The sequence below is a fragment of the Diospyros lotus genome, chromosome 9 (genome assembly GCF_014633365.1).
Source record: "Diospyros lotus cultivar Yz01 chromosome 9, ASM1463336v1, whole genome shotgun sequence".
Lineage (NCBI taxonomy): Eukaryota > Viridiplantae > Streptophyta > Magnoliopsida > Ericales > Ebenaceae > Diospyros > Diospyros lotus.
Genome location: NC_068346.1, coordinates 36,781,352 through 36,808,596, shown reverse-complemented (window position 1 = coordinate 36,808,596; position 27,245 = coordinate 36,781,352). Strand labels below are relative to the sequence as shown.

At 37.3% G+C, this 27,245-nt stretch overlaps 2 protein-coding genes across 3 annotated transcripts; one reads left to right on the top strand and one right to left on the bottom strand.

Annotated features, from left to right (window-relative positions):
• Nucleotides 1–467: 467 nt before the first annotated feature.
• On the top strand, nucleotides 468–10,268 carry LOC127810187 (potassium transporter 7-like). Its single transcript, XM_052349514.1, has 10 exons — nucleotides 468–1,057; nucleotides 2,549–2,777; nucleotides 2,910–3,158; nucleotides 3,352–3,402; nucleotides 5,234–5,494; nucleotides 6,352–6,404; nucleotides 6,556–6,670; nucleotides 6,937–7,191; nucleotides 8,155–8,677; nucleotides 9,203–10,268. Exons 1-10 carry the CDS (start codon nucleotides 785–787, stop codon nucleotides 9,738–9,740), a joined length of 2,547 nt encoding a protein of 848 aa, XP_052205474.1. The 5' UTR covers nucleotides 468–784; the 3' UTR covers nucleotides 9,741–10,268.
• A 5,410-nt stretch (nucleotides 10,269–15,678) lies between these two features.
• LOC127809112 (probable helicase MAGATAMA 3) lies at nucleotides 15,679–25,879 on the bottom strand. Of its 2 annotated transcripts, none has more exons than XM_052347790.1 (20): nucleotides 25,656–25,879; nucleotides 25,373–25,514; nucleotides 24,552–24,679; nucleotides 24,044–24,247; nucleotides 21,503–21,691; nucleotides 21,246–21,281; nucleotides 20,833–20,918; nucleotides 20,630–20,680; nucleotides 19,410–19,521; nucleotides 19,235–19,340; nucleotides 18,981–19,078; nucleotides 18,724–18,837; nucleotides 18,554–18,646; nucleotides 18,008–18,061; nucleotides 17,631–17,689; nucleotides 17,451–17,535; nucleotides 16,990–17,358; nucleotides 16,491–16,613; nucleotides 16,317–16,403; nucleotides 15,679–16,133 (listed from the first exon to the last, which is right to left on the bottom strand). In XM_052347790.1, the coding sequence occupies exons 1-20, from the start codon at nucleotides 25,755–25,757 to the stop codon at nucleotides 15,912–15,914; spliced, it is 2,460 nt and encodes an 819-aa protein (XP_052203750.1). In that variant the 5' UTR covers nucleotides 25,758–25,879; the 3' UTR covers nucleotides 15,679–15,911. The 2 variants fall into 2 exon arrangements, with proteins under 2 accessions (XP_052203750.1, XP_052203749.1); XM_052347789.1 differs by having other exon boundaries at nucleotides 25,373–25,517; nucleotides 25,656–25,877.
• Between the last annotated feature and the right edge of the window lie 1,366 nt (nucleotides 25,880–27,245).

Sequence of the window (27,245 nt, the reverse complement as noted above, 5' to 3'; positions counted from 1 at the left end):
AATATTACAAATACCTCTCTAAGATTTAGAAAATATAACCATTATCATACCTATTACATTTGAAATTTTAAAATATAAGAAATATAGAATGAAAATTTAGTGACATTTCAAATAATTTAACAAAAGTTATTAGGGATGGATCATTTGAAGAATCTTGAGGAGGAAAATAGAATAAGTGCAAACTCTTGATAAAATCTTTCGAGCTGATTTTTATTGTAATTTTAAAATTATTTAATATAAATTCGAGTCTCATTAATTATAAATAATAATTTATTATCCATTAATTAATAAAATTAATTAAACATTAAAATATCTTTGTTATTTAATGGGCCATTAAAATATCGAAAGCAGCAAGCTTTTTCGGGCCGGCCCAGAACGGCCCACTGGGACCGGCCGGGGCGGCCCGTTTCGAATCAGAAGCAAAAGCGGACTTTGGTGGAAACACCGGCTGGTGTACACCGCACGCTGGTTAGCCAGAGCACCGACTCGATGGCATTACCTTCGTCACGTATAGGGAAAGTGAGAGCGCCTGGTTACAGACAGCCAGCTACGAGGCGCTAAGTGCTATGTGCACGCCCACGCCCCTCTTTTAACTGACAAAAACGTCCACAACGCTCGAATCAAGCCAATCGAGGCATACAGTATCACACAGAACAATTTCTCATTCCCAATCGAGCTCTGTGCAATTTGTAGGGTTCCGAAGCTGATCCCATCTCTGTACATGCTTACGCATATTAGCGGACAGGGGGATATTCTAATCGATCTCAGCAGGGGAGCGTAAGCGATGGCGGAAGAGGACTCGGAGAGGGAAAATGGGCACACGGGGTCGATGGATTCGTTAGAATCACGGTGGGTGTTTCAGGACGAGGATGATTCGGAGATCGAGAATGACGAGGAGGACGAGAACTTCGAGGAGGATTTGCCACCGCAGATGGGCTTGGATTCTGACGAGGACGAGGATAACGCTGAGCAGAGACTCATTCGGACGGGGCCTCGGATTGATTCCTTCGATGTCGAGGCGCTCGAGGTCCCTGGCGCACACAAGAGCGAATATGAGGTCCATTTCTGCTGCTAATTTCATTCAATTAGATCATTGTAGAATGGGATACTAGATTGGGGATACAACATTCTACTTGTAATTAAATCAATTGTAAATCCGTCATATAACCCAGTGCAGTGCGTACAAGTTATGTAAGTTGCTTGATCTTTAGCATGACTTGTAACCAACACAGGATATCGCTTGAAATAGGAAGTCAGGGAATTTTTTGTGATTCATCATTCCTGATTGTAGTATCAAGGGAATCTATCCAAATTTCCAACGAGGTCTGAATACATATCAAAGCAGTGGGAATGCCCTACGACAATCTTGGTTCATGTGCTTTGATAGGCTTAATTGACTGGAATTGGCATGCCGCTGTAAATGTTATTTATTTTCAGTATTTTCTTGCCGTTTCTAATGGGTTATGGATCAAGAATTTAATATTTTCTTTAGATTTTAGTAAAACAACGAGTTGAACTGAAAACAAATAGGATGGATCGGAATGCTGTAAGTCTCTTGATTAGAGAGGGTGGGCTGGACATTAGATTGGAAGTCTAAAATGACCCTCATGGTAAAGTGGTTTTGGAAGTTTGATTCTGAAAGAAATATTGGAGGACAGTGGTAGCTTCAAGGAGTGGGACTAACTTCTATGTAGATCATAATCTATGGAGAGCCAACATATTGAATTTAGCTTTGGATGAGTTTAGCTGATGTATTGAATTTAAGGTGGTAGCAAGGCAAGGGTTTGATTTTGGTGCACTTGTAGTGTAGAGTTGCTGCATCAAGTTTAGTTTCTTGGTTTGTTATGAGATTGTAGTTTTATTTCTTCATGGTTGTGTGTGAAAATCGTGATTGATGTTAATACTTTGTTGGTGAATTGTTTGATTTTAAGGGCTGCTGGGTATTTTGAGGTTTGAGTCTCAACTCTCAAAATGAAAACAGGTTAGGCGTTAAATGTGGCTTCATATACTTGACATAGAAAACACGGTGGGGGATAGGATCCTTTTGGAGGAAATGAAGTGAAGAGGATAAGACATGTAATCAACCTCGACAATGATACTGGTACCAGAATTCTGTATTTCATCATGAACACTGTCATGCTTGTAAAGCATTTGAATAACACAGGTCGTAGTGATGATAACTGCCATAAGCTTGTAGATGCATATAGGCTTGTTTGATCATAGAATTATTTTGGTCTTTCACATTAGGTGAGAGCTATTTACTTGCCCTGCTAGGTTATTCAGTGTGGATGTCCTGGCAGAGCTAGGATCTTCTCTTTGTGGTTCTTTCCTAGACCTTTATCCATATTGTGCTTCTTTCCTTGTTCCCTCATTTAAATCAGTGTTTTCTATGTTACTTCTCTTCCTTCTGTATGCTTTTTTTTTTTTTTTTTTGGTATGGGGATGACTAGTGTAAGAACAGTAACAGGAGGTGAATTTTTGTTCATCTGCTTTATGGCTCGAAGTAAAAACCAGGAAATGGTGCCTGACATTTGAAATCTAATTGCAGGATGTTAGCCTGGGAAGGACAATCTTTCTGGCTTGTCAGACACTGGGGATTGTTTTTGGTGATGTTGGAACAAGTCCACTATACACTTTTGGGGTGATGTTTAGCAAAGCCCCTATCAATGGAAATGAAGATGTTCTAGGAGCATTGTCACTGGTTTTATATACCTTAATTTTGATTCCACTTGTCAAGTATGTCCTTATTGTTCTATGGGCCAATGATGATGGTGAAGGTATGCAGATTTGAAGTCAAAACTCTCATTTACATTGGTTTTGCCTAGATTCGTGCTGAATTATTTTCTTCAGGTGCTTTTCTTTATGGTGCATATAAACAAGTACCAGTTTCTTGTTGTCTAATCCTGCAGGTGGTACATTTGCTTTGTACTCATTGATTTGTAGGCATGCCAAAGTGAGTCTTCTACCAAATCAACTACCATCTGATGCACGTATTTCAAGCTTCAGACTAAAGGTGCCATCTCCAGAGCTTGAGCGGTCATTGAAAATTAAGGAGCGGCTTGAAAGTTCTCTGACACTGAAAAAGTTGCTGCTGATGTTAGTACTTGCTGGTACTTCTATGGTGATAGCTGATGGTGTTGTTACACCAGCATTGTCAGGTTGTTTATGAAATGTTTGTGTGGTCTTGTTATCTGCATTTATAGCATGTTGCAATTAAAAGATGAATAATTGAAAAATAAAAATGAAAAGGAAAAGTAATTGTCCCTTTTTTTTACAGGGTTCCGTGTACAATTTAGTTTCAAAGGTGCTGGTGCTTAATTTTTATTTAATCCCGTTTTGTTCTTGATGTAGTTATGTCTGCTGTTGGTGGTTTAAAAGTTGGAGTACCTGGAGTTACACAAGGTGAGATGCTTCATTGGCTGCACGTGATAACCATTTATTTATTTATTTATTTATTTATTTATTTTATTATTGCTGCTTAATATATAGTTGTCCATGTGAAGCTACACTGTTTTTTTGTGTTTTTCTTATAAGGAAGAATATCAATTAGGAAACTGTCACGACCCTAGGGGCATACAAGTCTTTTGGTTGCCAATGCATAAACCAGTTGTACTTTTCAGTTACTGCTATAACCGATTGTACCTTTTCAGTTACACTTCACAACTTAAAGGAAGAGCCTATAAAAGGCTAAAGTGTAGAGGATGAGAATTATGTTGAGATTAATAACAAGTTCTTTCCCTCTAAATTCTCTGTCCCTCCCTTTTCTCTCTCTCTGAATTCTCCCTCCTTTTCTATTATCTCTCTCTTGGACCTTCTATAATTCCCATGAATGCCCAAGCCTCAGCCTCGAGGCTTAGCAGAAACACATGGTGGCAAACCCCAATAGCATAAACAACAATGCTTACACATACATACATATATATATATATACATAGGCATGAATAATATATCTAAGACCTGACCTATAGAGAAGATAAACAAAAAAACCACAAAAATAGGAAGCACTGTAATGAATAGAATACTTTAAACCTTGAAACATGTAAGTTCTCCCACACCAAAATCTGCCACGAGGCCCACATCACATAGAGTGCCATCCTATCACATCTCTACGTTCTACTTGGGTGTGTGTCCATAAAAGTTCCAGCATTGAACTGATGTTATCCATTTTGTATTGAAGATAGAAAAGACGAGACACCAATCTCTCCTAACTCAAGGTAATTCCAGCCAAGTGAAATGCATAAAAGACAAAAACCAAAAATACTAGTGAATGAGGGGGTGATCAAGGAGCATGGAAGGAGTATTTCTTGAAGTTATTTGGTGAAATTAGAGAAACAAATGTCTTGTTGGTGCATCTTTGTAACTTTGAAGAAGATAAGAATTACATGTTTTTATAGACATATAGGTCCAAACAAAATAAATTAAGCCTTGAAATAGATGAAGAATAGCAAAGCAGTTGGACCAAGATAATACCCTGATAGAAGCATGGAAATTCATGGGAAAAAAGGGCATTTCTTGGTTAACAAAATTATTTAATGTGATCCTTAAATCAAAAAGGATGTCAGATTAGTGGAGGAAGAGCACTTTAGTGCCTATTTTAATAATAATGGATTAAATTGGCTTTACACCTTATCGTGAAACCTTCTAGTCTCACCCTTGAATGGTTGGGAATGTGATACTTCTGGTTGAATTGATTCTAAAAGTAAAAGAGCTTTTTGGAATGTTCAATGGCTTTGAATTAGCATGTTGAATGGGAATGTCTTAATGGCTTATTGTGTGTGTCAGATTGTTAGACAATGCACCTGGGTTCCCCTTCAAGATATAATCTTATCCGATGCATTTTTAAGGAGTTCTTGTTTTTCTATTCCTACTTTTTTTATGCAACATAAAGAAGAGATATTTGAAAATGCAATTATGGTACAAAGCGAATGAGAAAACATCAATTTATTTTAACATCAACCTAAGTGGGAATGAAATTTTAGATAGCATATCAGATCCTATTACTGCAACAATGGAACAAGTCCGGGAAGGTAAGTCACAGCAGACAGTGTTTTCCTTTCTTCTTCTTTTTTTTTTTTAATTTTTTTGACATATATTTGAGATGCTAATGTTCTAAGACAAGTTTTGCCTGTTAATACTGTCTTTCTATACCAATTACCCATTTGGGTATGTGTGATACTATGTCATGTTACTGTAATCATATTAACCAGTGTTGTTTACATTATTGTATTTGCAGGTCAGGTGGTGATGGTTTCCGTTGCATTTCTCATAATCTTGTTCAGCGTACAGAAGTATGGGACAAGTAAGGTTGGGCTTGCAGTTGGCCCTGCTTTATTCATATGGTTCTGTTCTCTTGGGGGCATTGGAATCTACAATCTTGTCAAGTATGACAGCAGAGTCTTAAAGGCATTTAATCCTGTTCATATCTATTACTTTTTCAAGAGGAACTCAACCAAGGCTTGGTATGCCCTTGGGGGCTGTCTTCTGTGTGCTACAGGTAACAAAGACTTTGAATACCAGATCTTAAGAACTTAATGTGCTTATTCATGAAAAAAAATGTACTTATGTTTGTGTTATATTTCTAATCTGTATTATATAGGTGACCAAGACGTTCATTAGAGAAACTCTTAAATTATAACTTCAAAACAATATCCCATTAATTAAGAAATGATAAGAAAGAATGTTGGAAAAGATTTATGCTTTATTCTAAACAGGCATTAAATAATAAATATTAGTTTCGAGTAGTTTTACACATGCTTATAAAGATGGTTCTGAGTAAGGGTTTTCCCGAATGTCTTGGATGACTATTGTACTGACTACTGATAGGTTAGAAGGCAGTACATAACATATTGTCCCTAATCACCCAAGTTCCCCCTTTTTCACTAGCCAAAAAAGAAAAAAGAAATTGTACATCAAAGTGTACAAGCACTGCTATGTACCATACCAATGCAATAACCAAATCAGTACATTCATTGGTATATGATTGACAACTATGAACTTTTTTCTAGAGATCAGTTTGTGTCTTAAGGTCGCATGGATTCTTGCTTCCTAGCCTAGTGGTTCAGATGGTGATTCACTTGTGTGGATATTGGCTAGGCAGTGGACTGAGTCCCACTGTTTGGCTGAAATTAGATTAAGCATATGTTATGATGTCAAGATGGTGGCTGTCTCACATGTGTCCCTGAGGTTGACATGTGGAGACCCACATCTTAATACCTTGTGTGATAAGCGAATGACAGGGTAAGCTTCCTATATACTTGCTCTTAGTTTCACTCATGGGAATTATGAACTCATATTGTAATTTAATTATGTTACTTTTTCCTTTTGCACTCATAATGGATACTTTTAATTCAGGATCTGAGGCAATGTTTGCAGATCTATGCTACTTCTCTGTGAGATCGGTTCAGGTAAAGCAGTAATTCAGAAGTTGCTGAATTGGCTTTACACAACATTACTTTAGACTTATGGTAATATGTATATGGAAACCTGCTGGTTTTCTTCTGTGGTGTTTGGATTAACTACATATACTTAGCATACAGTTTTGGTTGTTGTTTGCAGCTTACCTTTGTGTTTCTTGTACTCCCTTGCCTTCTTTTGGGCTACCTGGGTCAAGCTGCGTACATTATGGATAAGCGTGGTGATGCTCCACAACTTTTCTTTTCTTCTGTTCCAAGTAAGCTTCGCTAGTTATCTCCAATTTGAAAGCTCCATGTATTTTTTCTTTTTTTCACTTTAGCTGCATTTGTATGTTCAAAGGAGCAACTTGACTTTTAACTCAGTTCCTTGTATGGGCCCATATGGTTAATGATTTTTTCTTAGTACATCATAATTAATCAGTTTATCTTATATTTTGGGAAGTCGCATTATGTTTATTTAGACTGCTACATTTGCATGCTTGTACTATAAAACAAAATATTGACTCTGAAATGTTGCCTCCAGGCGGTGCTTTCTGGCCAGTCTTCCTCATTTCCAATATTGCTGCCTTAATTGCCAGTCGGGCAATGACAACAGCAACATTTTCGTGTGTCAAACAAGCAACAGCTCTTGGTTGCTTTCCACGCCTCAAAATCATTCATACATCTCGGAAATTCATGGGTCAGATTTATATACCTGTCATAAACTGGTTTCTGCTGGTATTTGCCATAGTGTTTGTCTCCTATATCTCAGGCATTGATGAAATGGGAAATGCATATGGTAAATCTCATTTCCTCTTTTCTTTGAATTTGACATACGCATATGCTGTATTGCCATCTTTGTTCTTTCCCTTCATCATACTTGAGTTGGAATTAATCTTTCCTTCACATTTAAAAAGCAATTGGGAATCCTGTGGCATATGGGGAAACTGCCTTAGACATGGATGAAATTTAGCCTGTTAATTTGCATTTTTTTTATTTTTTTTCCCTTTTTTCTTGAGGAGCGAATTATCTTTGTTCGTTTATTTTTTATTCTTATTTTTGTTGAAAGAGTACATGGGGATTTACTAAGCCATTGATAGCATTTAGTCCGATCCAGAATCTCCTTGTGTAAAAATTTCTACAGAAGCAGATGAGATTATTGTGTTCATCATTATTACCAGCGTTAACCCCATTAGGTGGGATCGACTGCATGACTTTTAACTCTCCAATAATATCTTTGTTCATGGCCATATTTCCTGCATGACCACTATATCCTATGTCATGCCTAAGGGCTTCCCTCCAAATTTTATTTGGTCATCCTTTATCTCCTTGATTACAAACTTCTTCCATGCCATCCACTCAGATCACTAGTGCTTCTACTAATGTTCTTCTCGCATGCCCAAACCATCTTAAATGCATCTTGCATACCCTATTTTCTTTGGATTGATATATCTTTTCCCATTGTAACCAGTAGGGAGGATACAAGGGATTTCAGCATTTCCTATCTGTTGCCTGCTAGATCTGCTTATAGTGATTAAGTTTGCAGAACTTTGTAATGGGTTGATTACTGTACTACTTACTCTTTTCCAGATGCTGAGTAAAATTTAAACATTTCTCCAAATTCTTTCATCATGACCCACTGATTCCTGTTTGCTAATCCACCACGTGATGATTTAAGTTGCAGCTGATTTTAAGTTTCTATCTTCCTATGAATATTTGTGCAAACTGTTTAACTCTTGCTAATTTCAGTTCTGCTTCACAGGAATTGCTGAGGTTGGAGTGATGACAACAACTACGGTCTTAGTAACTCTTGTTATGCTTCTTATATGGCAGATAAACATCATTATCGTGCTGATTTTTGTTGTTTTTTTCTTGGGGATGGAATTGACATTCTTCTCATCTGTCGTTTGGAGTGTGACCGATGGAAGTTGGATCATATTGGTTTTCGCCATAGTTATGTTTCTTATAATGTACATCTGGAATTATGGCAGCAACCTTAGGTATGAGACTGAAGTCAAGCAAAAGTTGTCGATGGATCTGATACGGGAACTTGGCTGTAATCTTGGAACAATTAGAGCACCTGGCATTGGCTTGCTTTACAATGAGCTGGTGAAGGGTGTACCAGCAATATTTGGACATTTCCTGACCACCCTTCCAGCCATCCACTCCATGGTCATTTTTGTGTCTATAAAGTATGTTCCAGTTCCTGTAGTGCCACAGAGTGAAAGGTTCCTTTTCCGGCGTGTCTGTGCAAGGAGCTACCACATATTTCGTTGCATTGCCAGGTAAGTCTAGAAATTTTTTGTCATTAGATTTTGTGGGTTTCATGATTTCTTTGTTCTAAACCTGCTATTATGCTAACCCATGCTATACTAACTTGTACTACATGGATCGTTCTTTGTGAGACTGGGCATGACCTTGAAATCTAACTGATGAGCCATTAATCCACGTTTTATTCACATTAACCCAATATATCATTTAAGGTAATCGTGTTTTTCAAGAGTGTTTCTTCAAGTATACTTTTTTCTATGGTCTCAATTTACAAAGGAGAAATGACTACACTTCCGGTGCTGGGCTGGGCATGTCGAGAATGAAGAACAATGTAAAAGCAAATAATTATTTATCTCTAATAGGTTAAGCTTTTGGATGAGATGGTGGTTAATATATCAGATAATCTTCTTTGTGTGAGTGCGTGTATGCTCATGTATGCCAATGTATAGTACACATACATAAATATCCCCATAGGTATATTTTCTATCCAGCCAGGCAGTTGTTGACTTGTGATTCAATCCCACAACCATTACAAACAGGTATGGCTACAAGGATGTTCGCAAAGAGAATCACCAAACATTTGAGCAGCTGTTGATTGAGAGTCTTGAAAAATTCATTCGCAGGGAGGCCCAAGAAAGGTCCCTAGAGAGCGATGGGGATAATGATTCAGATTCTGAAGAGGGAGGCACTTGCTCTAGAGTTCTCATAGCTCCCAATGGAAGTGTCTACTCACTTGGTGTCCCTCTCCTCGAGGAGTACAAGGACACAACCAGAATCATATTAGAAGCAAGCACTTCAGAGGAGACGAGGCCAGAGCTTTCCACAGATCCAACAGCATCCGATCCAGAGCAGAGTCTCGAGAAAGAGCTGTATTTCATACGCAAGGCCAAGGAATCAGGGGTGGTTTATCTTCTCGGCCATGGCGATATCAGGGCAAGGAAGGATTCGTGGTTCATTAAGAAGTTGGTCATAAATTACTTCTATGCTTTCTTGAGAAAGAACTGCCGAAGGGGGACTGCAAATTTGAGCGTTCCCCACTCGCATCTGATACAGGTAGGCATGACTTACATGGTCTGAAGTGTTACAACCAAGACAAATTGACATCAAAAGTTTGACAATAGCAGTTGAGTTCCAAAGAAGGCCATTGATGACTGGAAATTCCTTGAGGAATGCAGAGGTTTCATCCATGAAATTGAGGGAATGGTCGGGAAAGATTGTCACTGCTCATGCCCCGAAAGATTGTCACTGCTCATGCCTAGAAAACACTGCTGATTTTGAAGATCCTCCTAGTCTTACTACTGATAGGCAAGTTTCTATAGTTGTCAGCTGGGCTGCATCCCATGTAATGGTTTCTTCACAAATTTGTAGGGTTGGTTGGTTGACACTTTCCATTATATATGTATTTACCATGATGTTGTTTGTTGCTTACAGAATGGGGGTCTTCGTACTTTTTAACTGTAGCTACAGACGTTCTCTGCTAATTAGTTGGAAGAGGTTAAGCAAAGGGTGTTTACTGTTTGCTTTGGCCTTTATTAGTGCTTTCGGCTTCGTCACTGGCGGTCAACATGGACATATATAATGAGTACTACTATGTTCATTCTATGATTTGATCTGTCTCCTCTCCTCTATAAAGTCTCTGATTTGATCTGATCTATGATTCGAAGAATTATGATTATTGGAGTATGAAAATGAAGGCATTTTTCTTGCCTCAAGGCTTGTGGAAAATAGTGCAAAATGGTGTTAAAACTACAGGGGAAGGCTCCACTGTTTCAACATTTGAGCAACTAAAGTTGAGAGAAGGAAGAAGCGCAAGGTGCACAGGCCTTGTCCTGCATTCAACAAGCATTGATAGACAGTCTTTTCAACAATACTATAATGACGGATTTAGGGTTTAGAATTTAAGATTTTTATATGAAGAGATTTTGAAAATACTAGAATGAAGAGTCATGAGAACGTAAAAGATTATTATGCAAGAATTGATAAAATGGTATATCAAACGAGAGTATGGAGAAAATATTAGATCATTTTCAACCCAAAACTTCAAAATAATGCAACTTTTACACTAAAATTGTGTAACTTTCAAACTATCCTATCAAATCATTTCCAACCCGTTACACCAAAATTTACACCAAATGAATAGTATTATTTTTATTTTCTTATTTCTTTAATTCATAAAAATTAATTTATTTCAAAAAATTATTTAATTATTTATGTAATTGCAGCTTAAATATATAAAAAAATTATACATATTTATATAAAATATTGTATTTATTTAAAAAATTAAATACGATATTATACATAATATCACAATCTACAATATTTATAATTTAACACAACAAGATTTATAATTTTACGTCGTTGTATTGCTAATATTGTTCTCAACATTTTAAATTTTATGGAGAAATTTAATTTATTTTATTAAATAATTATAATATTTTTTCTTAATTTTAATTTATTATGTTGTTAAAAATAATTATCAAATTAAATACACAAATTAAGACTAAAATTAATAATTATACATACTAAAATAAAATTAAGAGAGGATATAATGAAAATAACATTTTTTTTATATTGAAAGATGAGGGGCAATTTGGCCATAAATTTTTCACAGTATTTTTGGCATCCCACTGCTCACCACATTAAAATGGTGTGATGCTTTGTTGTCCCATCAAAGACGGCAAAAATTGAAAAATCGATGAATTTTATCATTTTGTCGTCTCCATTGGAGATGGCCTTAGCGATTAAAGAGTAAAATATGATTCTATTGTTTTCATAATAAATGAGATAAAATGATTTAACTACTTTATTAACAATTGCATTGGTGGGCTCTCTTGAAACTTATGAAAAGAGATTAAGTAGGCAAAATGAAGATTCTTTAGAAATACCTTTTAATCTAAACTGAAAATAAGGACTCGAATACCTAAGAACAAAGGAGAAATGAGAGAAAAATGAAGATTAAGATACTCTTCATATAATATTTGCAAGAAAGAAATCAAATCATGTGGAGAAAGATTCTTGGTGTTGTGGAAGGCCATGATATTGCAAATATAAGAGATTTCAATAGAAGGAGCCAAAATCAATCACATTATCATCAAATATTACATGATATAAGAGGTTATAGAGAAGAAAAAGGTTGAGCTCGGTTAGTTGCAAGATGGAGCAAATGAAAGAGATATTCACAAAGGTATTATTTGGAGGCAAGTTTAAAGAACTAAGCTACAAGTTTGGACTATTAACCAAAGAACATTAACGAGGAGTGTTTAGATTAATACTCTCTTTGAACATTTTAAAACTACGAAAAGAGTATCTGATGTGCTCCGTATATTGAGTGTGTCTAAGTATTTTTTGAAATTATGTGAGTGTATGAATCGACTCCCGCCACTTGATCATTGTGTAATTTTGAGAAAAGATAAATATTAAAAAGAATATTTTGTAGACAACTAATGTATCACTTGACTATTGTGACTATATATTTTATATTAATGTGACAAAAACATAAAGGTCAATGTAGATGATTGATTACATTGATTTATGTATCATTATTTAATTAAATATAACAAAGATGCCATCATTATAAAGGTAATTTAAATATTTTGTCCAATTGAAAAATATTTTTAATATTAAAATCATTTCTCCAAAGACAATGATAGGAGAGATTTGCTGACCGATTAAATTGGCCTTTCTTTTCTTGGTTGCTCTGTCTACAAGGACATAATCGTCCCATAAAAAAATTCGTGGCAAATTCGTGATAATTGAAGCAACTCCTTGCAACAGGAAGTTGAAGTTGGTTACATTACACCTCGATTCTCGAATGAAAAGCCCGCCAAAAGAACCAATATAAAGAGAACCGCCATTAAAGCAACCTCTCTCGAAGCTCCGATTGTCTCGTCAATGGCGTCAAATCTCCGCTCATTCTCCTTCAATACTGCACTCTGCTTCACTATCCTCACTCTCTTCCAGTACTCTAACGGAGTCGCCGCTGTGCCGGAGCAAGAGATTGAGTTGATGCTGGCAGTGCTCAGGAGAAGGGGCTACAGCCTCTTCAGCAACGCCGTTGACACCACCGACATATACTATGAAATTGTCGCCGGAACTTCCTTCACATTCTTTGTTCCCACCGACTCGTCGCTCTTCACTCTCGACATGACCGCTACGGCGTCGGATTACGTCGCCACCCTCCGCCGCCACGTCGTCCCCTCCCGGCTGTCCCTCTCTGACCTCCGCAGCCTTCAATTTCGTTCAACTCTAAAAACGCTTGATCCGAATCAAGATATACACGTCCAGAGGCGTCCGGGATCTGCAATTATCACCGTCGACGGTGTTGATGTTGTTGTGCCTGGTCTTTTCTACGGCCAATACATCGCAGTTCATGGATTGGGAGGAATCCTCAGCTTCAGACCTCAGAGCGACCAGATCCACGGATCGCCTCCGCCGCCGCTAGAAGATTTGCACGCCAGTGATCCTTACCGAACGCCCGTGGTTGAAAGATCTCACGATCCGCCAGAAAATTCTCCAGGTAATCGCGGTTCGCCGATGATGAGTCACCTTCCCGGACCTGCTCCCTCGGCTAATTTGTCCGATCACATTACACCTGGGACGCCGGAAGCCGAAGGAAATGGTGATCGTGCACTCGTGTCTCCATTGCTGGAATCCACTAGTCCTCATCAATTTTCACCTGCTGTTTCGCCGGGAACGGCAAGTTCAACTGGTCCGGCTTTGGCTCCCAGGACGACAGAACCTCAATCAGCACAAAAGGTTGATAATCTTAATCCAGACCCTTACTCCGGCAAAACCACGTGGATGGCATCATCTCCGATGGAGGAGATGGCGACTGATATCACGGCTGGGTCGCCGGCGACGGAGATTTCATGGCCATTCGTCCCTGAAACTCTTGACTGCTCGGCGGAAGAAAGTGAAGCCTTATTGGGCCACGTCAGCATCCTACCTGGCAATCCCGTCACACTCCAGCGCACCAACCCTACTCCGACTTGCAAGCGCAAATGACAGAACACATCGTGGAACTTCACATATACGGTATTTTTTGTCTTCTCATTTTACTGAACTTGAAACTGGTTGGTTAGATATTCAGATTTTCCACTCCACTTTAACAGTTTGTGATTTCACAAAAAAATGAATATAAAACCTCACCAATTTGCGGGCATAAATTACTGGATGAGGCTCATGCTGAGCCCGAGAACTCTGATGTACGGAAACAATGCCGAGACATTTCCTCTTTAAAAAAACGTTGAAAACTTCTAAAAATATTTTTGAATTATTTTTGTCATTTTAAAAATGTTTTAAAAAATATTTTATAATAAAACTAAATAATCATAAACACATTTCTAATTGAAAATGTATTTTCGATGATTGATGCTGGATAGAGATGAAAGAAATTCTATCTCACGAGCAAATACATAATATTTTCTTAAATTTCTTCTTACTCCTAAGTTTTTGTGCCCTAAGACTAATTTCTCTTATCAAAGTATGAAATCATCTCTTGACTCAAACCTCTCATCTCTGATCATTACCGACCATCCCTTTGTCATTCTTTCCCTGTCAACCAATTACTCAATATTACCGTCAATTCAATTGCTCGATGCGATTGTTTGCAGGGTTACCATTTCAACTCTGATTGCTTGATTACTTTTCGCTGTCAATTGTTCGATACCATCATCGATTGAATAACTATTTTTTATAATTTTATATAATAAAAATTATATTTATTAAAAAAATCTATTTTTTATTAACACTTTTATCTCGTATTATTGTTCTTTATTTTTTTTAAAAAAAATATCATTTTCCCATTTCTATTTCGTATTGAAGATATTTTCTGTTTTCGTGTAACCTAACTCAAGAATCTTTTGGCTCAATTCTTTTGTACTTGAAAACACAAAAGACAAACAATTACATCATTTTGTGCATCAATTTATAGAAATATATTTCAATAATGCTTCCCTTTTGGTTACAAATCACAAATATATGAGTTGGGGAAGGAAAAATTACATGCACGATGATAAGCATTCAGACGTTTATCTAATGAAAAATTTTATTTATAGTTCACAAATTTGCTCTCTACAGTTCACACCCTCACCAAATTTTACAATAATTTTAAAATTTTTATTTTACCCCCACAACCCACTTTCTCCTCCGACCATCGCCGACCGTTGCCTTGCATCTCTCTTTCTTTTTCGCACCATATACAAATACACACACATATATATACACACACGCGACGGCCATGGCTGCCGACCCACCGCCATTGGGGGGATACACACACACATACACTCTTTCTCTATGACAAGGCACAAGGTAGGTCGGCAATGGCGGCCGACCCACCGCCATTGCCAAGGTGGGTTAGCCATGGCGATCAATCCATCGTGATCGGGATGAATGGTCGGGAGCCACCGAACCCCGAGGTTCGGGGGTTCGAGACCCCAGGGTTCGGCAGTTCCCCGGACCCCTAGATTCCCCTCAGCGACGATGATGACATCACAGCCATTGTCAGCCACGATGGTGGCGGCCACAATCGCACCAAGCATCAACCTAGTGTGATGATAGTTGAATCATGGCTGACCGTGAGTAAAAGTGGAGATGAAAGAGAGGGTGTCCCCAACCCGTCCATCAGAGGCTCTTGGAACCCCCGATCGTAGTGGGTCAGTAGCCATTGCCGACCCAGCTCGCGGCCATCACATAGAGAGAGAGAGAGTGAGTGTCTCCCTAATGGCAATGGGTCGGCTACCATGGCCGACCCAACAATGGCAGTGGATCGACAACCATGGCCGACCATGGTTGCCTCACATGTGTGTATATATGTATATGTATGTGTGTATATGGTGCGGGCGAAAAAAAGAGAGGTGAGGCGGTGGGCAACGATTAGAGGTGGTCGAAGGAGAGAATAGGCTATGGGCTATGGGAGTAAAATAGGAATTTTAAAATTATTGAAGAATTTGGTGGAGTGTGAACTGTAAAGAGCAAATTTATGGGCTGCGAATAAAATTTCCCTTATCTAATAAGATTGCCCATCAAAACAATGATTCCATTCATAGTCAATAAACTCAAATAAGTTACATACGTATGTAACAACTGCTATTGGCTAGCCTAGATCTATACTTGCTTGCTTGTTTGAATAAATAAGTAAGCTCAGTTCGCTACCGTGACCACTCCAAAGAATGTTGACAGATTGAAAATTTAGGATCAATCAGAACCGACGGCCCCAGATGATTGCCATTATTGACATAAAATCTGGGTCTAGTCTTCGTCCATGCCTCCTCCATCATACCCATCTCCGTCCCCATCGCCATAATCATCCATTGCCACTTGGTCTGCGTCGCCGGTATTACCATAGGCAGGTGCATCAATGTCCACTTCAGTTTCAGTTAATGGAGCTCCTGTCGGTTCCGGTTTAGCCTCACTCGCAGCCATGGACTTGAGACTCTCGTCGCTGAAGAACTCTTTGTACGGCTTGGAAACCTGAAGGAAGTACAGGTTAGCAAATAGGAAGTAGATGCACGTACTGCCCAAGTATATAAAATTCCACAAAATCGAAGGCAACTTAATCAAAAACCCGAACACAAAGTGAATAATTCTTCATAAATCTAGAACTCTCTGTCCATTTGCAGGAACTGAATGATAAATTTGGCCACTGAACACCACCTTGAATAGAGAATTTCTCTGCTCGGCACTCTCCACTAGGCTTTTCCAGTGCTTATCTCTCTTTAGAGTGGATACAGAACCCACCACCTGACCAAGGGACAGAATATGTAAGTCCATAAATAGATATATGTAATATATATGGGCATATATAAAGCAAATGACTTGAAAGCATACCAGAACGGAAGACCTTGCTCTGGTTATCCCAACATTCATTCGGCGAAAATCAGACACAAACCCTATGCCCTTATCTTTGCTAGACCTAACACATGAAAAGATTGCAACATCCTTCTCTCGTCCCTGCAAGAAAGGAAAGAGGTTTCGATAAAATATGGATCCAATGAGCGGAGAAAAGTGAACACAATCAAATAGAGATGCATTGGCCCCCTAAAGATCTACCAAGCATTTCATCTGAATAAGGAGTTAAGGGGAATTGCCATCATTTAGTCTTGATCCCCACCATGCAGAGGTCCACGTGTTGGGTAAAAGTGTCTTGAGAACTGTTCAGACCTTATAACTCTAAATCCGGAAGAAGTAAATTGCATTTGCATGCAAGTGGTTTATGAAGCATTACAGTCTTAACAGATATTAGAAAGAACTCAACTTGGGCAATCTCCATCGGAAACAAATGTAGATGCACGAGAGTGTTCCTTAAGAGCAAAAAGAGTTACTTAACCTGGAAACCATCAATTGTATTGATGTCCACTATTTTGTCTGACTCAACGCTAAAAGTATTCTTGAAGCGATCACGGAATAGCTTGACTTGATGTCTATACGGAGATATAATTGCAAGCCGGGAACTTGACTTGAGCTCTGGATATCTGGTCACCATTTTATGATACAAGATAAGAACAAAATCAACCTCATCTTCATTTACCCAAGAACCACTCCCGGATGGTTGGGACTCCTTTCCCTCGTGTATGTCAAAGAAGCAAAAGGGTCCAAAGCAGCGATACTGGTGCCATAAACGTTCAGTCCGGTCTTTAACATCAGATCCATCCTCCAGTGCCCCACCGTAGAATTCTCTCGAAGGGAACATTCTTATCTGCATGGATATCAATTGTAGCTTTTATGCTGTCAAGCATCAAGCATCTGTTCCAACCAGTATATAGATCATATTAGAACTTCAACACCAACCTCTGGATGCATGCGATATTGCGTCTTCAGCATCATAACTGGATAACCAGCCCTTTGGAATCTTTTGAATAAGCTCATTCCATAACTTTAGACGAGGTTGTAGAGAACATAAAATCAATGATGCCAGCCATTTGAGTATCAAGAAAAAAGAGTGATGTTATCACCAAATGAAACTCTTACCCAAATTTCTCAGCAAGAGGAGATATTACAGTAGCTGGCAATTGAACTGGATCGCCAACCTAGAAAAAAGATGGAAAGAAAAAGACAAAAAAAAAACGTGGAAATAAAGTATACATATATGCCAAGTCACATTTGTAATCACAGGAACTTGAATTTGAGAATAGAGATACATAGAAGAGAAAAGATCAAGGCATGGCATAAAGTATTTCATCATGATAGATCTATATTCACACTAATAAAATACATACCCCGAGTGTAAAATTTAAGCCTAAACCCCAATCACATAAACTTGAATTCGAGAATATAGATACATATAAGAGAAAAGATCTGTGTGAAGGTCCACACTCCTAACTCTATAACCAATATTTGATACTTACCAGATATACTTGCTTGCATCCATTGGCCAAAGGAACAAGAGTAGCTGGCTCCACCTGTTAATAAAAGAGCACAAAAACTTACAATGACATTCAGGACACTAATCAGTCACAACAGTGAAACAATATGAAGGTGGATTTCATAAATTACAATTGTTGCCACCAAGACATGTTTAGGCTCAATTGCATAAATTCTGCCCAAGTACATTGCACTAGCAGAAACTACAGTAACCAAATTTTTCTTGATACTTGATATTATTTTTATGACAACGACTTAATATAACTTTGAAAGATTTTAGTCTTTCTGATAACTTGCAGACATATGCTTGGAGAGAACTCATGCACAATCAAGCACATAACTCTGCCTAGAGAGGTGGCACACAACACATACAATATCTAACCACTAGGTAGGGTTGGCTAAATTAATTCTAGCTTTCCAACCACATTGATCCATTATTAAACTCAGTGAGTCAGTTCAGTAAGGAGGCATCATCACAATTCACAAGTATTAGTAAGAGCAAAGTAAAATCATAGAGTAGAGGAACATACTGCTTGAGCAGCCTCATCTATTATGACAACATCAAAACCTCGATTTAATTTACTGAAAAGAACTGAACCGCTGAAGCTAAGAGTCGAGAAAACCTGCCAATGATACAGAATCACAGGGGATAGTCAGTGATGTTGGTTTTCAAGTTCAAGACAAGGCCAAAATTACATACAATCGCTGCTTGATCCAGAATTGAAGCACGGATAGTGTCTCTCTCCCTTCCTGTCCCACCATGTTTCTGCTTATCACTGGTCTGAAAATCCATACCAGCAAGTTTTTGTTCCACCTACAGATCCAAGCCTTCAATGTCAACCTTTTTTTTTTTCTTTTAACAAAACCTAATGGAGCCAACCATGATTAGAATGTGCAAAATGAAGAAGATAAAAAATTATCAGCGGGGTTGATCAATGTCGAATTGCAGGGACATACAAGGTAATCCATGGAGACAGTTTGGACAGAATGATGTGGTCTAAGACCAATTCGCACAATTTTAGGGTTGTATGCACGGTTTTTTTCATCACGGATACCTGAGGTTAAAGGAAAAAAGAGCAGTATCAACACCAAAACTGCTTTATATAGTGGTATACAATCACGCTTTTTTTTTTTTTTTTGGGGGGGGGGGGGGGGGGGGGGGGCGTGGACAGTGAAAAGCAGGACAATAAATATCAAATAGAAACAGGTACCAGTATTCAGAAGTCGCAACACAATCTCATCAAGCGCAGAGTTTGATGGAGCACATACTAGAACACGGACCCGATATTTGCGACTGGAATTTACTACTTCTGGTTTCTACACAATAGTCTGAAGTTAGATGTGACTTTCAAGTTCATCATCACAAAACAGAAGACTATAACGTACCAGCTCATTGCCAGTGGTAGGAAAAAACCCATCATCTCCATTTTCAGGCATCTTTGCATCTCTGGGATTAATACCATGTAACCATGGAGATGCTTTCACCCAGTGGTTGTGTCTGCTCAAACAAAGTGCATAATCATCATAAGTTGTACAGCCTTAATATCTCTGAAAAGTGTCAAAGATCTCTCAAAAAGGAGTTCAAAACTTTTTCCTGCTGCTATATTATAATTACTTTTATGCACTTATTCCTTAAGTAATTCTACTACATTTCACTGCCTCAACCATTAACACACAATACAACTCATCAATTTGCTTTCTTCCTATTGTCATGCACACAACAACGTGCATACTCCATCTTTTTTCCTTGAGTTTTGAGAAGGATTAGTGCAGTTATGCCACCCACTCTGAAGTCTTAAGTCTTGAACTATTTATTTTCCTTGCAAAATCTATATGCATATAAGCTGTCAAATTTGTTTTAAATTTTAATGTTTAACTTTTTTATCAGACTCTGACTAATAAATTGAAAACAGAACTTTGTCTGCATACTGATATCATTTCCTATAATAATTCACCACAAAAACATGCTGAGCAAAAAATAATCCACCACAAAAGCATTCTTTGATCTAGATTTCAACAGAATCATCCTTTCTTGAATCTGGACCTCCCTCCCTACCTTTTACAAGTCTCTTCATAGTTCATGTTGCTGGACTAGTTGTTAACCTTCTCCAGGAACATCAAATTTCTTCGGCACTTTGATGCATGGTAAAAGCAACCTAAACTAGAGAGGAAAGTGGAGGCTTTTAACTTCTTTGGAAGTCCATTGAGCACAATTTCAGGTGTCCAGTAATTCCATTCATGAATAGATGGAAATGACTCAGAATGGAGTCTGGTTCCCCCAATCTTATTATTGATCTTCAACCAAATACACATAGCCATACACAATTTTGGAAGAAAGCAAAAATCATATCTATATGTATAAAGAAAAGGTTTCAACTGTCGCATCAATATTTAAGAGAAAATTTTCCTTACTAGTACAAAATTTAAAATCAATCTAGCACCAGGTAATTGTCTTCAGCAGAAAATTCACACATTGTTTATGGCAAAGCACGTAGTGTGAAAATTAATATGCTAAAAGATGTACTCATTTGAAGCAATTCACCAATCAAAATAGAACAAATCCAGAACAATCAAAGGCAAGAAATAAATCGTTGATGAGGACACACTTTTCCTGAAGAGGTAATTCAGGTCCACGCTTTATTCCGCACAATTTGCCCCTGCATGAAAGGGAAACAAGACTACTTTATCAAACAAATGCAGAATATCTCATTCAGAAATTGTTTCTCTTCCCTAACAAGGTTACTGATGACCCAAAGAATGATGAGATACCTACTGTAATAACATGAATATAAAGTAGGGAGCTACCTACTTTGAGCTTACTCTCGCAGGGGTTGCATGTAATATAGCACTAAGGAGCCCAAGAATAGTTTGTGTCTTTCCTGTTCCAGGAGGACCCTGAAAAAAGCAGCAAACTTCAGTTCCCACACACCCGTGTCGCCTCCAGAATTATCACCTCTGATGGTCCAGCCATAACTTCTAATAGTCACTCAAAGCTATATTAGCTTTCCATTTTTTCTTTTTCTTTAATATTGCAAATTTGGTAAAAACAGACTTAACATGCAAGATTCAGTTGCTCAACCCATTTGATTGTATTAAAAAAATGTATATTAATCCAAGAACTATTCAAGAAGGAAGAGCAATAAAAATAAGAGCAATTATCATTACAAGGCAAAGAGAAAACACAATTGATTTAAAAAAGGAACACTTAGACATAGACCAAACCTGTATTAGGACAAATCTTTTACGTGAAAGACCTACCTGCAGCATAAAAAAATACCATCAAGTAAATGCATGACATACCATTATAACAGAAGCAAACTGCACATGAAAGTGGAGAAGGGCCAGGATGTCAATGTGCACAGATGGCACAAAGATTGGCGCTGTAAAGTTCTGAACTACAAATCTAAACTAGTAAAAGATATGTAAGTTGCCATAAAAGCAACACCAAGTAAGAAACCACAAATTGAGTAAAAACTCACACGAATGGCATCCAGCTGAGATTTGTTGTGATTACTTTCAATATATTCCATGAGGGATCTGGGAATTTCCCAGGCCTGATCTTCAAGGCTATTGTTTTCAGCAGCTGCTAATATTAAATCCTTGAATGGGAGGGAGCTAACTGAGCGTAGAGCAACATATTCTCTAACAATAGTTGATAAACTGCAAATCTGAAGAATATATCACGTTTATATTTGCTAATCTAAAATCAAACCAAAAAAAAGTCTGAAACAATGTCAAGATTTGGTTTTTCTGGGTTACATACAGCAAAGGCCAAAGTTATCTATAGGACCAATATGTGATTCTGAGTTTGCATATTTCCATAAGTGGAGACACTTAATTACATGATTAATATGACCACAGTAAAGCAGCATTGCAATTACTATAAGGACAACAATGACAACCACAAAGATGAGGAGAAGCATGATAACAAAATATTAATAATGACGACATGTATTCCAACAGAACACCCAATGAGAACAAAGAGCATATCTCAGTCAATGACAGATTCCTGTAGCCAAATATTTCACCAAATACAGTTAACCCAATGGAAAATAAAACCTACTGAAACAAATAATAATTCAAGAAAGTTTTGCTGTCTCAACCATCCTAAAATTAAAGGCACCTAGGTGGATTTTAAGCATAAAATATCAGCCACAAAAAGGGATGCAAAAAAAAAAAAATCAAGTGACAAGTTATACACATATTGGCTTTGTTCAAAGTTCTATATTTGTTGGAAACCATTATTGATGTGGAGCATGCCAACAAGAAGAAGGAAAATCTAGACTTTCACAGGGTTTGCACTTTAGATATCATATAATTAAGTATTATACTAATTTTTTAAGTTTTTTTAATTTATTTTAATTGCATAATGTGGTCAACCTATTCAATGGCTTCTTATTATGTTCTAGCAATTAGGTGTCAAGAGATGAACAGTCTATTTGGTCACTGTCTTGCTTCATACATTAGCACCCATCAAGATGTAGAGTGGTCATCAGTCTACTTATTTTTTATGTGTGTTTGTCACGGCTATGGCTACTTTTTTGCATTTAATTTCAGTCTTATTCCTGTTTTTTCAAATATGCACTGTTGTATTTCTTTGTTGCTTTTATATTCTAGTTAACAGATTCTGTTAGGGGTAGAAGGCCACGTGTAGGGCCTTAGGAAAAGACAAGATAGTTTGTTGTAACCGCTTGGAGGGGGAAGGATCTGCTGCATCCACTTCCACACCAAACACCTATATGTATGTACTCCTCCCATTCCACGGGAGAAGGCATGAAAAGATTGAATACAAATTATTCTGTTCCTCTCTATCTCTCCCTCTCTCGCCTCACTCAGTTCTCTCTACTTCCTCTGTTCTTTCTACCTTCCTACCCAATTCCTTCTGCTATTCCCCCTTGAAACTCACCGACCCAAGGGAAGCTCATTGTCTGTCTCTGTCTAGGACAATGACAGTGTTCTGCTGTGATTTTTTTTCTTCCTTCTAATTGCAAAAGAAATTAACTGTTATTCTATAATTGTTTTTTGCAGTGTGTTCTGCTGTATTTTTTGTTTTCTCTAATTTCTGTTGTAGTTAGAAGAAACTTTATGCAATAATATTAGTTGTTTTCTCTAATTTCTGTTGGTTATTTGTCATTTATGATTTTGAATTTGCATCTACTTTCTTGTAGGAACATATTGAAAAGAATCGTGTGTAAGTATTTCATAAGCATTTTGAATAAATATGCGCCACATGTGCATGAGGCTCGCACTTTGCCTTGGGCCTCATGCATAGGCCCCAAGCACTAATTTATGCCTCAGTGCGCCTTGCACCTTTAACAACTATGGTAAGCAGAGTAAGTCAGGCTTTCCTTGGAAAGCCGTTTTGAGATCAAGGGTCCCCACTAGGGCGGCCTTCTTTGTGGACCATGTCTCACCACAAACAACTTGAGGAAAATGAGAGAGTGTCAGGTTGGTGTTTTTTGGGTGAAAGGAGTAGCAAATCTCTTGACCACATCCTTATGAATTGCATGGTAGCCAATGATATTTGAAGTCTTTCTTTTCTTATTTGGGGTCCAATAGGTAAGGCCAGGCTCTTTTCTGTAGATCTTACAATCCAATAGAAGAGCATTATTGCAAGTTGTGCAGAGCGTGGAGCATGTCCCAATTGCTTATGTGGACTTTGTATAGGGAACTCAACAGGAGGGCTTTCAAGGAGTCACAAAAATCAATAACCTTTCTCAATTCCCTTTTCTAAAACTAAACAAAGTCCTTGTCTGGGGTGTTTTATTCTTTTCTTCATGAATTGTCAACGCCCATAAATATATATGCTTCTATTGCTTTGGGCGTCATCACACCTATTTCTATACAAGGTATACCCCATTAAGGTTCCCTTAATATATTTACTTATCGAAATGTATATGTGTGTGTGTGTATTCCAGTCACTAAACCTACAAACAAATATTTCATCCAGACTATTAAAGACAGAGGAAAAGGGGTGCGTGTGTGTTTGGGGGGGGGTTGCAGCCATAAAAAACACATACCTTTAGAATGTACAGTGGTTTATTTACTTCAGAAACAAGAGAACGCATATTCAACAGCCTTGGACAAGGTTCAATTTCATCAACATTTATCCCTTGAACTTCTCCGCTCAAATTCATTCTGAGTGTAACTTGAAGTCTACTATCATGCCGGTGCTCAACCAGTGCAAACACGTATTTTGTTGGGAGTTCTTTACCCTCTCCAAACTGTAAAACAAAACTATCAGTTCATGTAAAACAATATGTGTTAACATATTCTATCATAGGATTCCAGAGATTTATCAAAACAGTCCTAATGAATGCAAGCAACTCAATATTATAAATCGTCTTGAACAGATATGAGCTGAAAGTTCTAATTTTTAACTTGCCAATAAATTCCAAAAATTGTAATAACTAGCACGCAAAATTACAACACTAAAAGACCCCTGGATTATTATTATCCAGACTTTCCAGTATTACCATTCAAGAACAGCAAACTATATTGTAACCATGAAAATGATTGACTAACTACCTGCTTCTCCGAAAGCAGTAACAGATCATTCTGCGACACTGACTGCACATCTTCAAGTATAATCGTTGATGATAGAAACCCATCAGTCTCACTACAGTTGTTTGTAAGCACAAGCTTCCATTCTGCTTCTGCAATGTAAAACAAAACATTTCAAAACAAGAGAAAGAAGCCATTCTCTACATCACACGTAATGCCTCAATATAGAAAAAACTAAAAAAATATAATAATGAAGCTCCCAAGTGAAGTCACTCTGCAGAGAACTCCCAGCTAGAGAAAAGATGAGTACGTTCCTAACGTGACAATGACATCACGAATCTTCTCGTGATAGCATTAGAATGTGCACAGTGCAAATGCAGTTATGCCACAACATGCACGGAGTTTGTCATCATCCAGATGTTGCAGATTTCCCAAACAACCACTTTATAAAGTAGAGCTCATCTCTTCATTCATTATAGATAATTTTATCCTCTATCAAGAACTAAAGGGATAATTTTTCCAAATGAATCAGAAGAAAATTAAGCTTGAAAAGGGGGCTGACTTGATGCCGTGGTTGAATCCAATGAAGTGAGGAACTATTTGTAAACGCACTTCTAAACCTATTTTTAATGGCCAAACTATTTTATAGTGGGTTCATCTCCTGATCTCCCTTGTCTTTTATCATAACATTATATATCTAAACCTATTGTTGCTTTCATGTCCAATTACGAGTACAGAGACGAATTGCTTCTTCGGTCACACTCGAACGTAGCAGACGAAGACAAGAAAACTTAGAAACGGAATGAGGAGCGAATAAGAAATAATAACAGAGGAAGAGTAAATACTTTCTTCGTCATCTTTGCCTTGGATGATCTGAGCTTTAACTTCTTCAAACAGAAGGGGCTCAAACGTCGCAAGGTAGTCATCCACGTCCTTGTACGTATCCTTCACTTCACTCAGCCCCGAATCGTTTCTCCGACTTTTGTTCTTCTGATTCGGAGTGAAAATCCAGAAATCAACCGATCAATCCTCGAGTAATCGCGTGAATAAGAGCACTTAACTACAGAAACGAAAAAAAGGGGGCCAAAACAGAGAGAGAGAGAGAGAGAAGGGTAATTGAGTAGTTACATCGGATTGTTTGAGAAGGCGAAGGTAATCCCAACTGAGAACAATCTTGTAGAAGCGAAGAATACTGGCTTCTTCTTCCAGCTTACTCTTGTCCACCGCCATTGGTGCCTGAAGAGAGCGAGAGCGAGAGTAGTGGGGGCGGGAAGAAGGCAGGGTTTCAAGCCTTGGGAGATCGCCCGTTTCGTTTCGCCCTTTATATGTATGGTTTTGGCTGAACTGTACCTTTTACTATGGGCTAGTTTGGCTATACGTTTTGATTTGCAGGCTTTAAGTTGTTTAGTTTTTAAGTGATAAAACTTTTAAATTATGTAGTGTTTAAGGTAATAACTTGTTTTAATAAATGTATTTTTAAGTTATCAGTTAATAATTATATGTTTAGTTTGAAATAATTGATAAGTTATTAGAATTTGATAAAAAAAATAAAAATAGATATATTGATTGTTAAATCATATAAAATTTTATTATTAAATATTAATAAATTATTCATAATTATTAAAAATATATATTAATATAATATATATACATCTTTTATTTTATTTCTTCAAATATATTACAGATTAATATATATACACAATATATATATAAATTATAGAAATTGAGACGATAGTGATGGCGATGGTCACTAAGGCGACGGTGAGAGACTAGGGTGATGGCAACGGTGAGGGGTTAGGGCGGTGGTAATGGCGAGATGCGAACGACTAAGGTTGGGATGACAACGAGAAGCGAACTTCAACAATGACATGTTAGGACAACGACTGCTAGATGGGTTTGACAATAAAAAATGAGTTGATGCGAGGAATAAAAATGGAATATGGTTAGAGATAACTTGAAGTTATGAGGATAAAATCGTCATTTACTCAATTAACTCAAATAAGCTAAGGTAGCGTTTTAAAAAAGTTGAAGCTTGATAGTTTTTTTAAAAAAACTAGTATAAGAACTTTTAAGTTATTTAATTTTTAAGTTTCTTAAACTATCCAAATATATAACAAAATAAGTTTAGTAACTTATAAGCTATATAAATAACTTGATCAAACTGCATTGTCAAACGAAACTTATGTATCGTCTCATTTGCCCCTTTATAGTGGGCCATCATTCAGAATTTTAATTTTTAATAGTACTAATGATTTGAATGAAAAATTAAATTTTGGTTATTTTATTTAAAATGAAATATTAGAAATTAAAAATTGAATTTTTATAACAAAATAATATTAATGTACAACATTATAATAAATAATTAAATTTAATTCTTAAGTTTTCTCTATTGTAAAAATTATTTATAGGATGAAAAAATTAGCACCACAAATATAGAAAAAAAAAAGGAAAATGAGAGATAAAAAAATTTTACGATGAAAAAGAAAATTCTAAAATAAAAAAAAAAATGTAAAACTTACTAATTTTAATTATTTTAAGTGGAGAAAAGAAACGATAATGTAGGTAGAGCTTGACAAATAGAGACATAAAAGGAGTCGACAAACAACAATAAAGCAAGAGGAGTGAATGAATGATGATGGCACTGCAAGAGGAACTTGATAGAAGTGGAGTAGACGTTTCAACATTTGAATCGTCGCTTAATTCTATAACTTTGAAAAA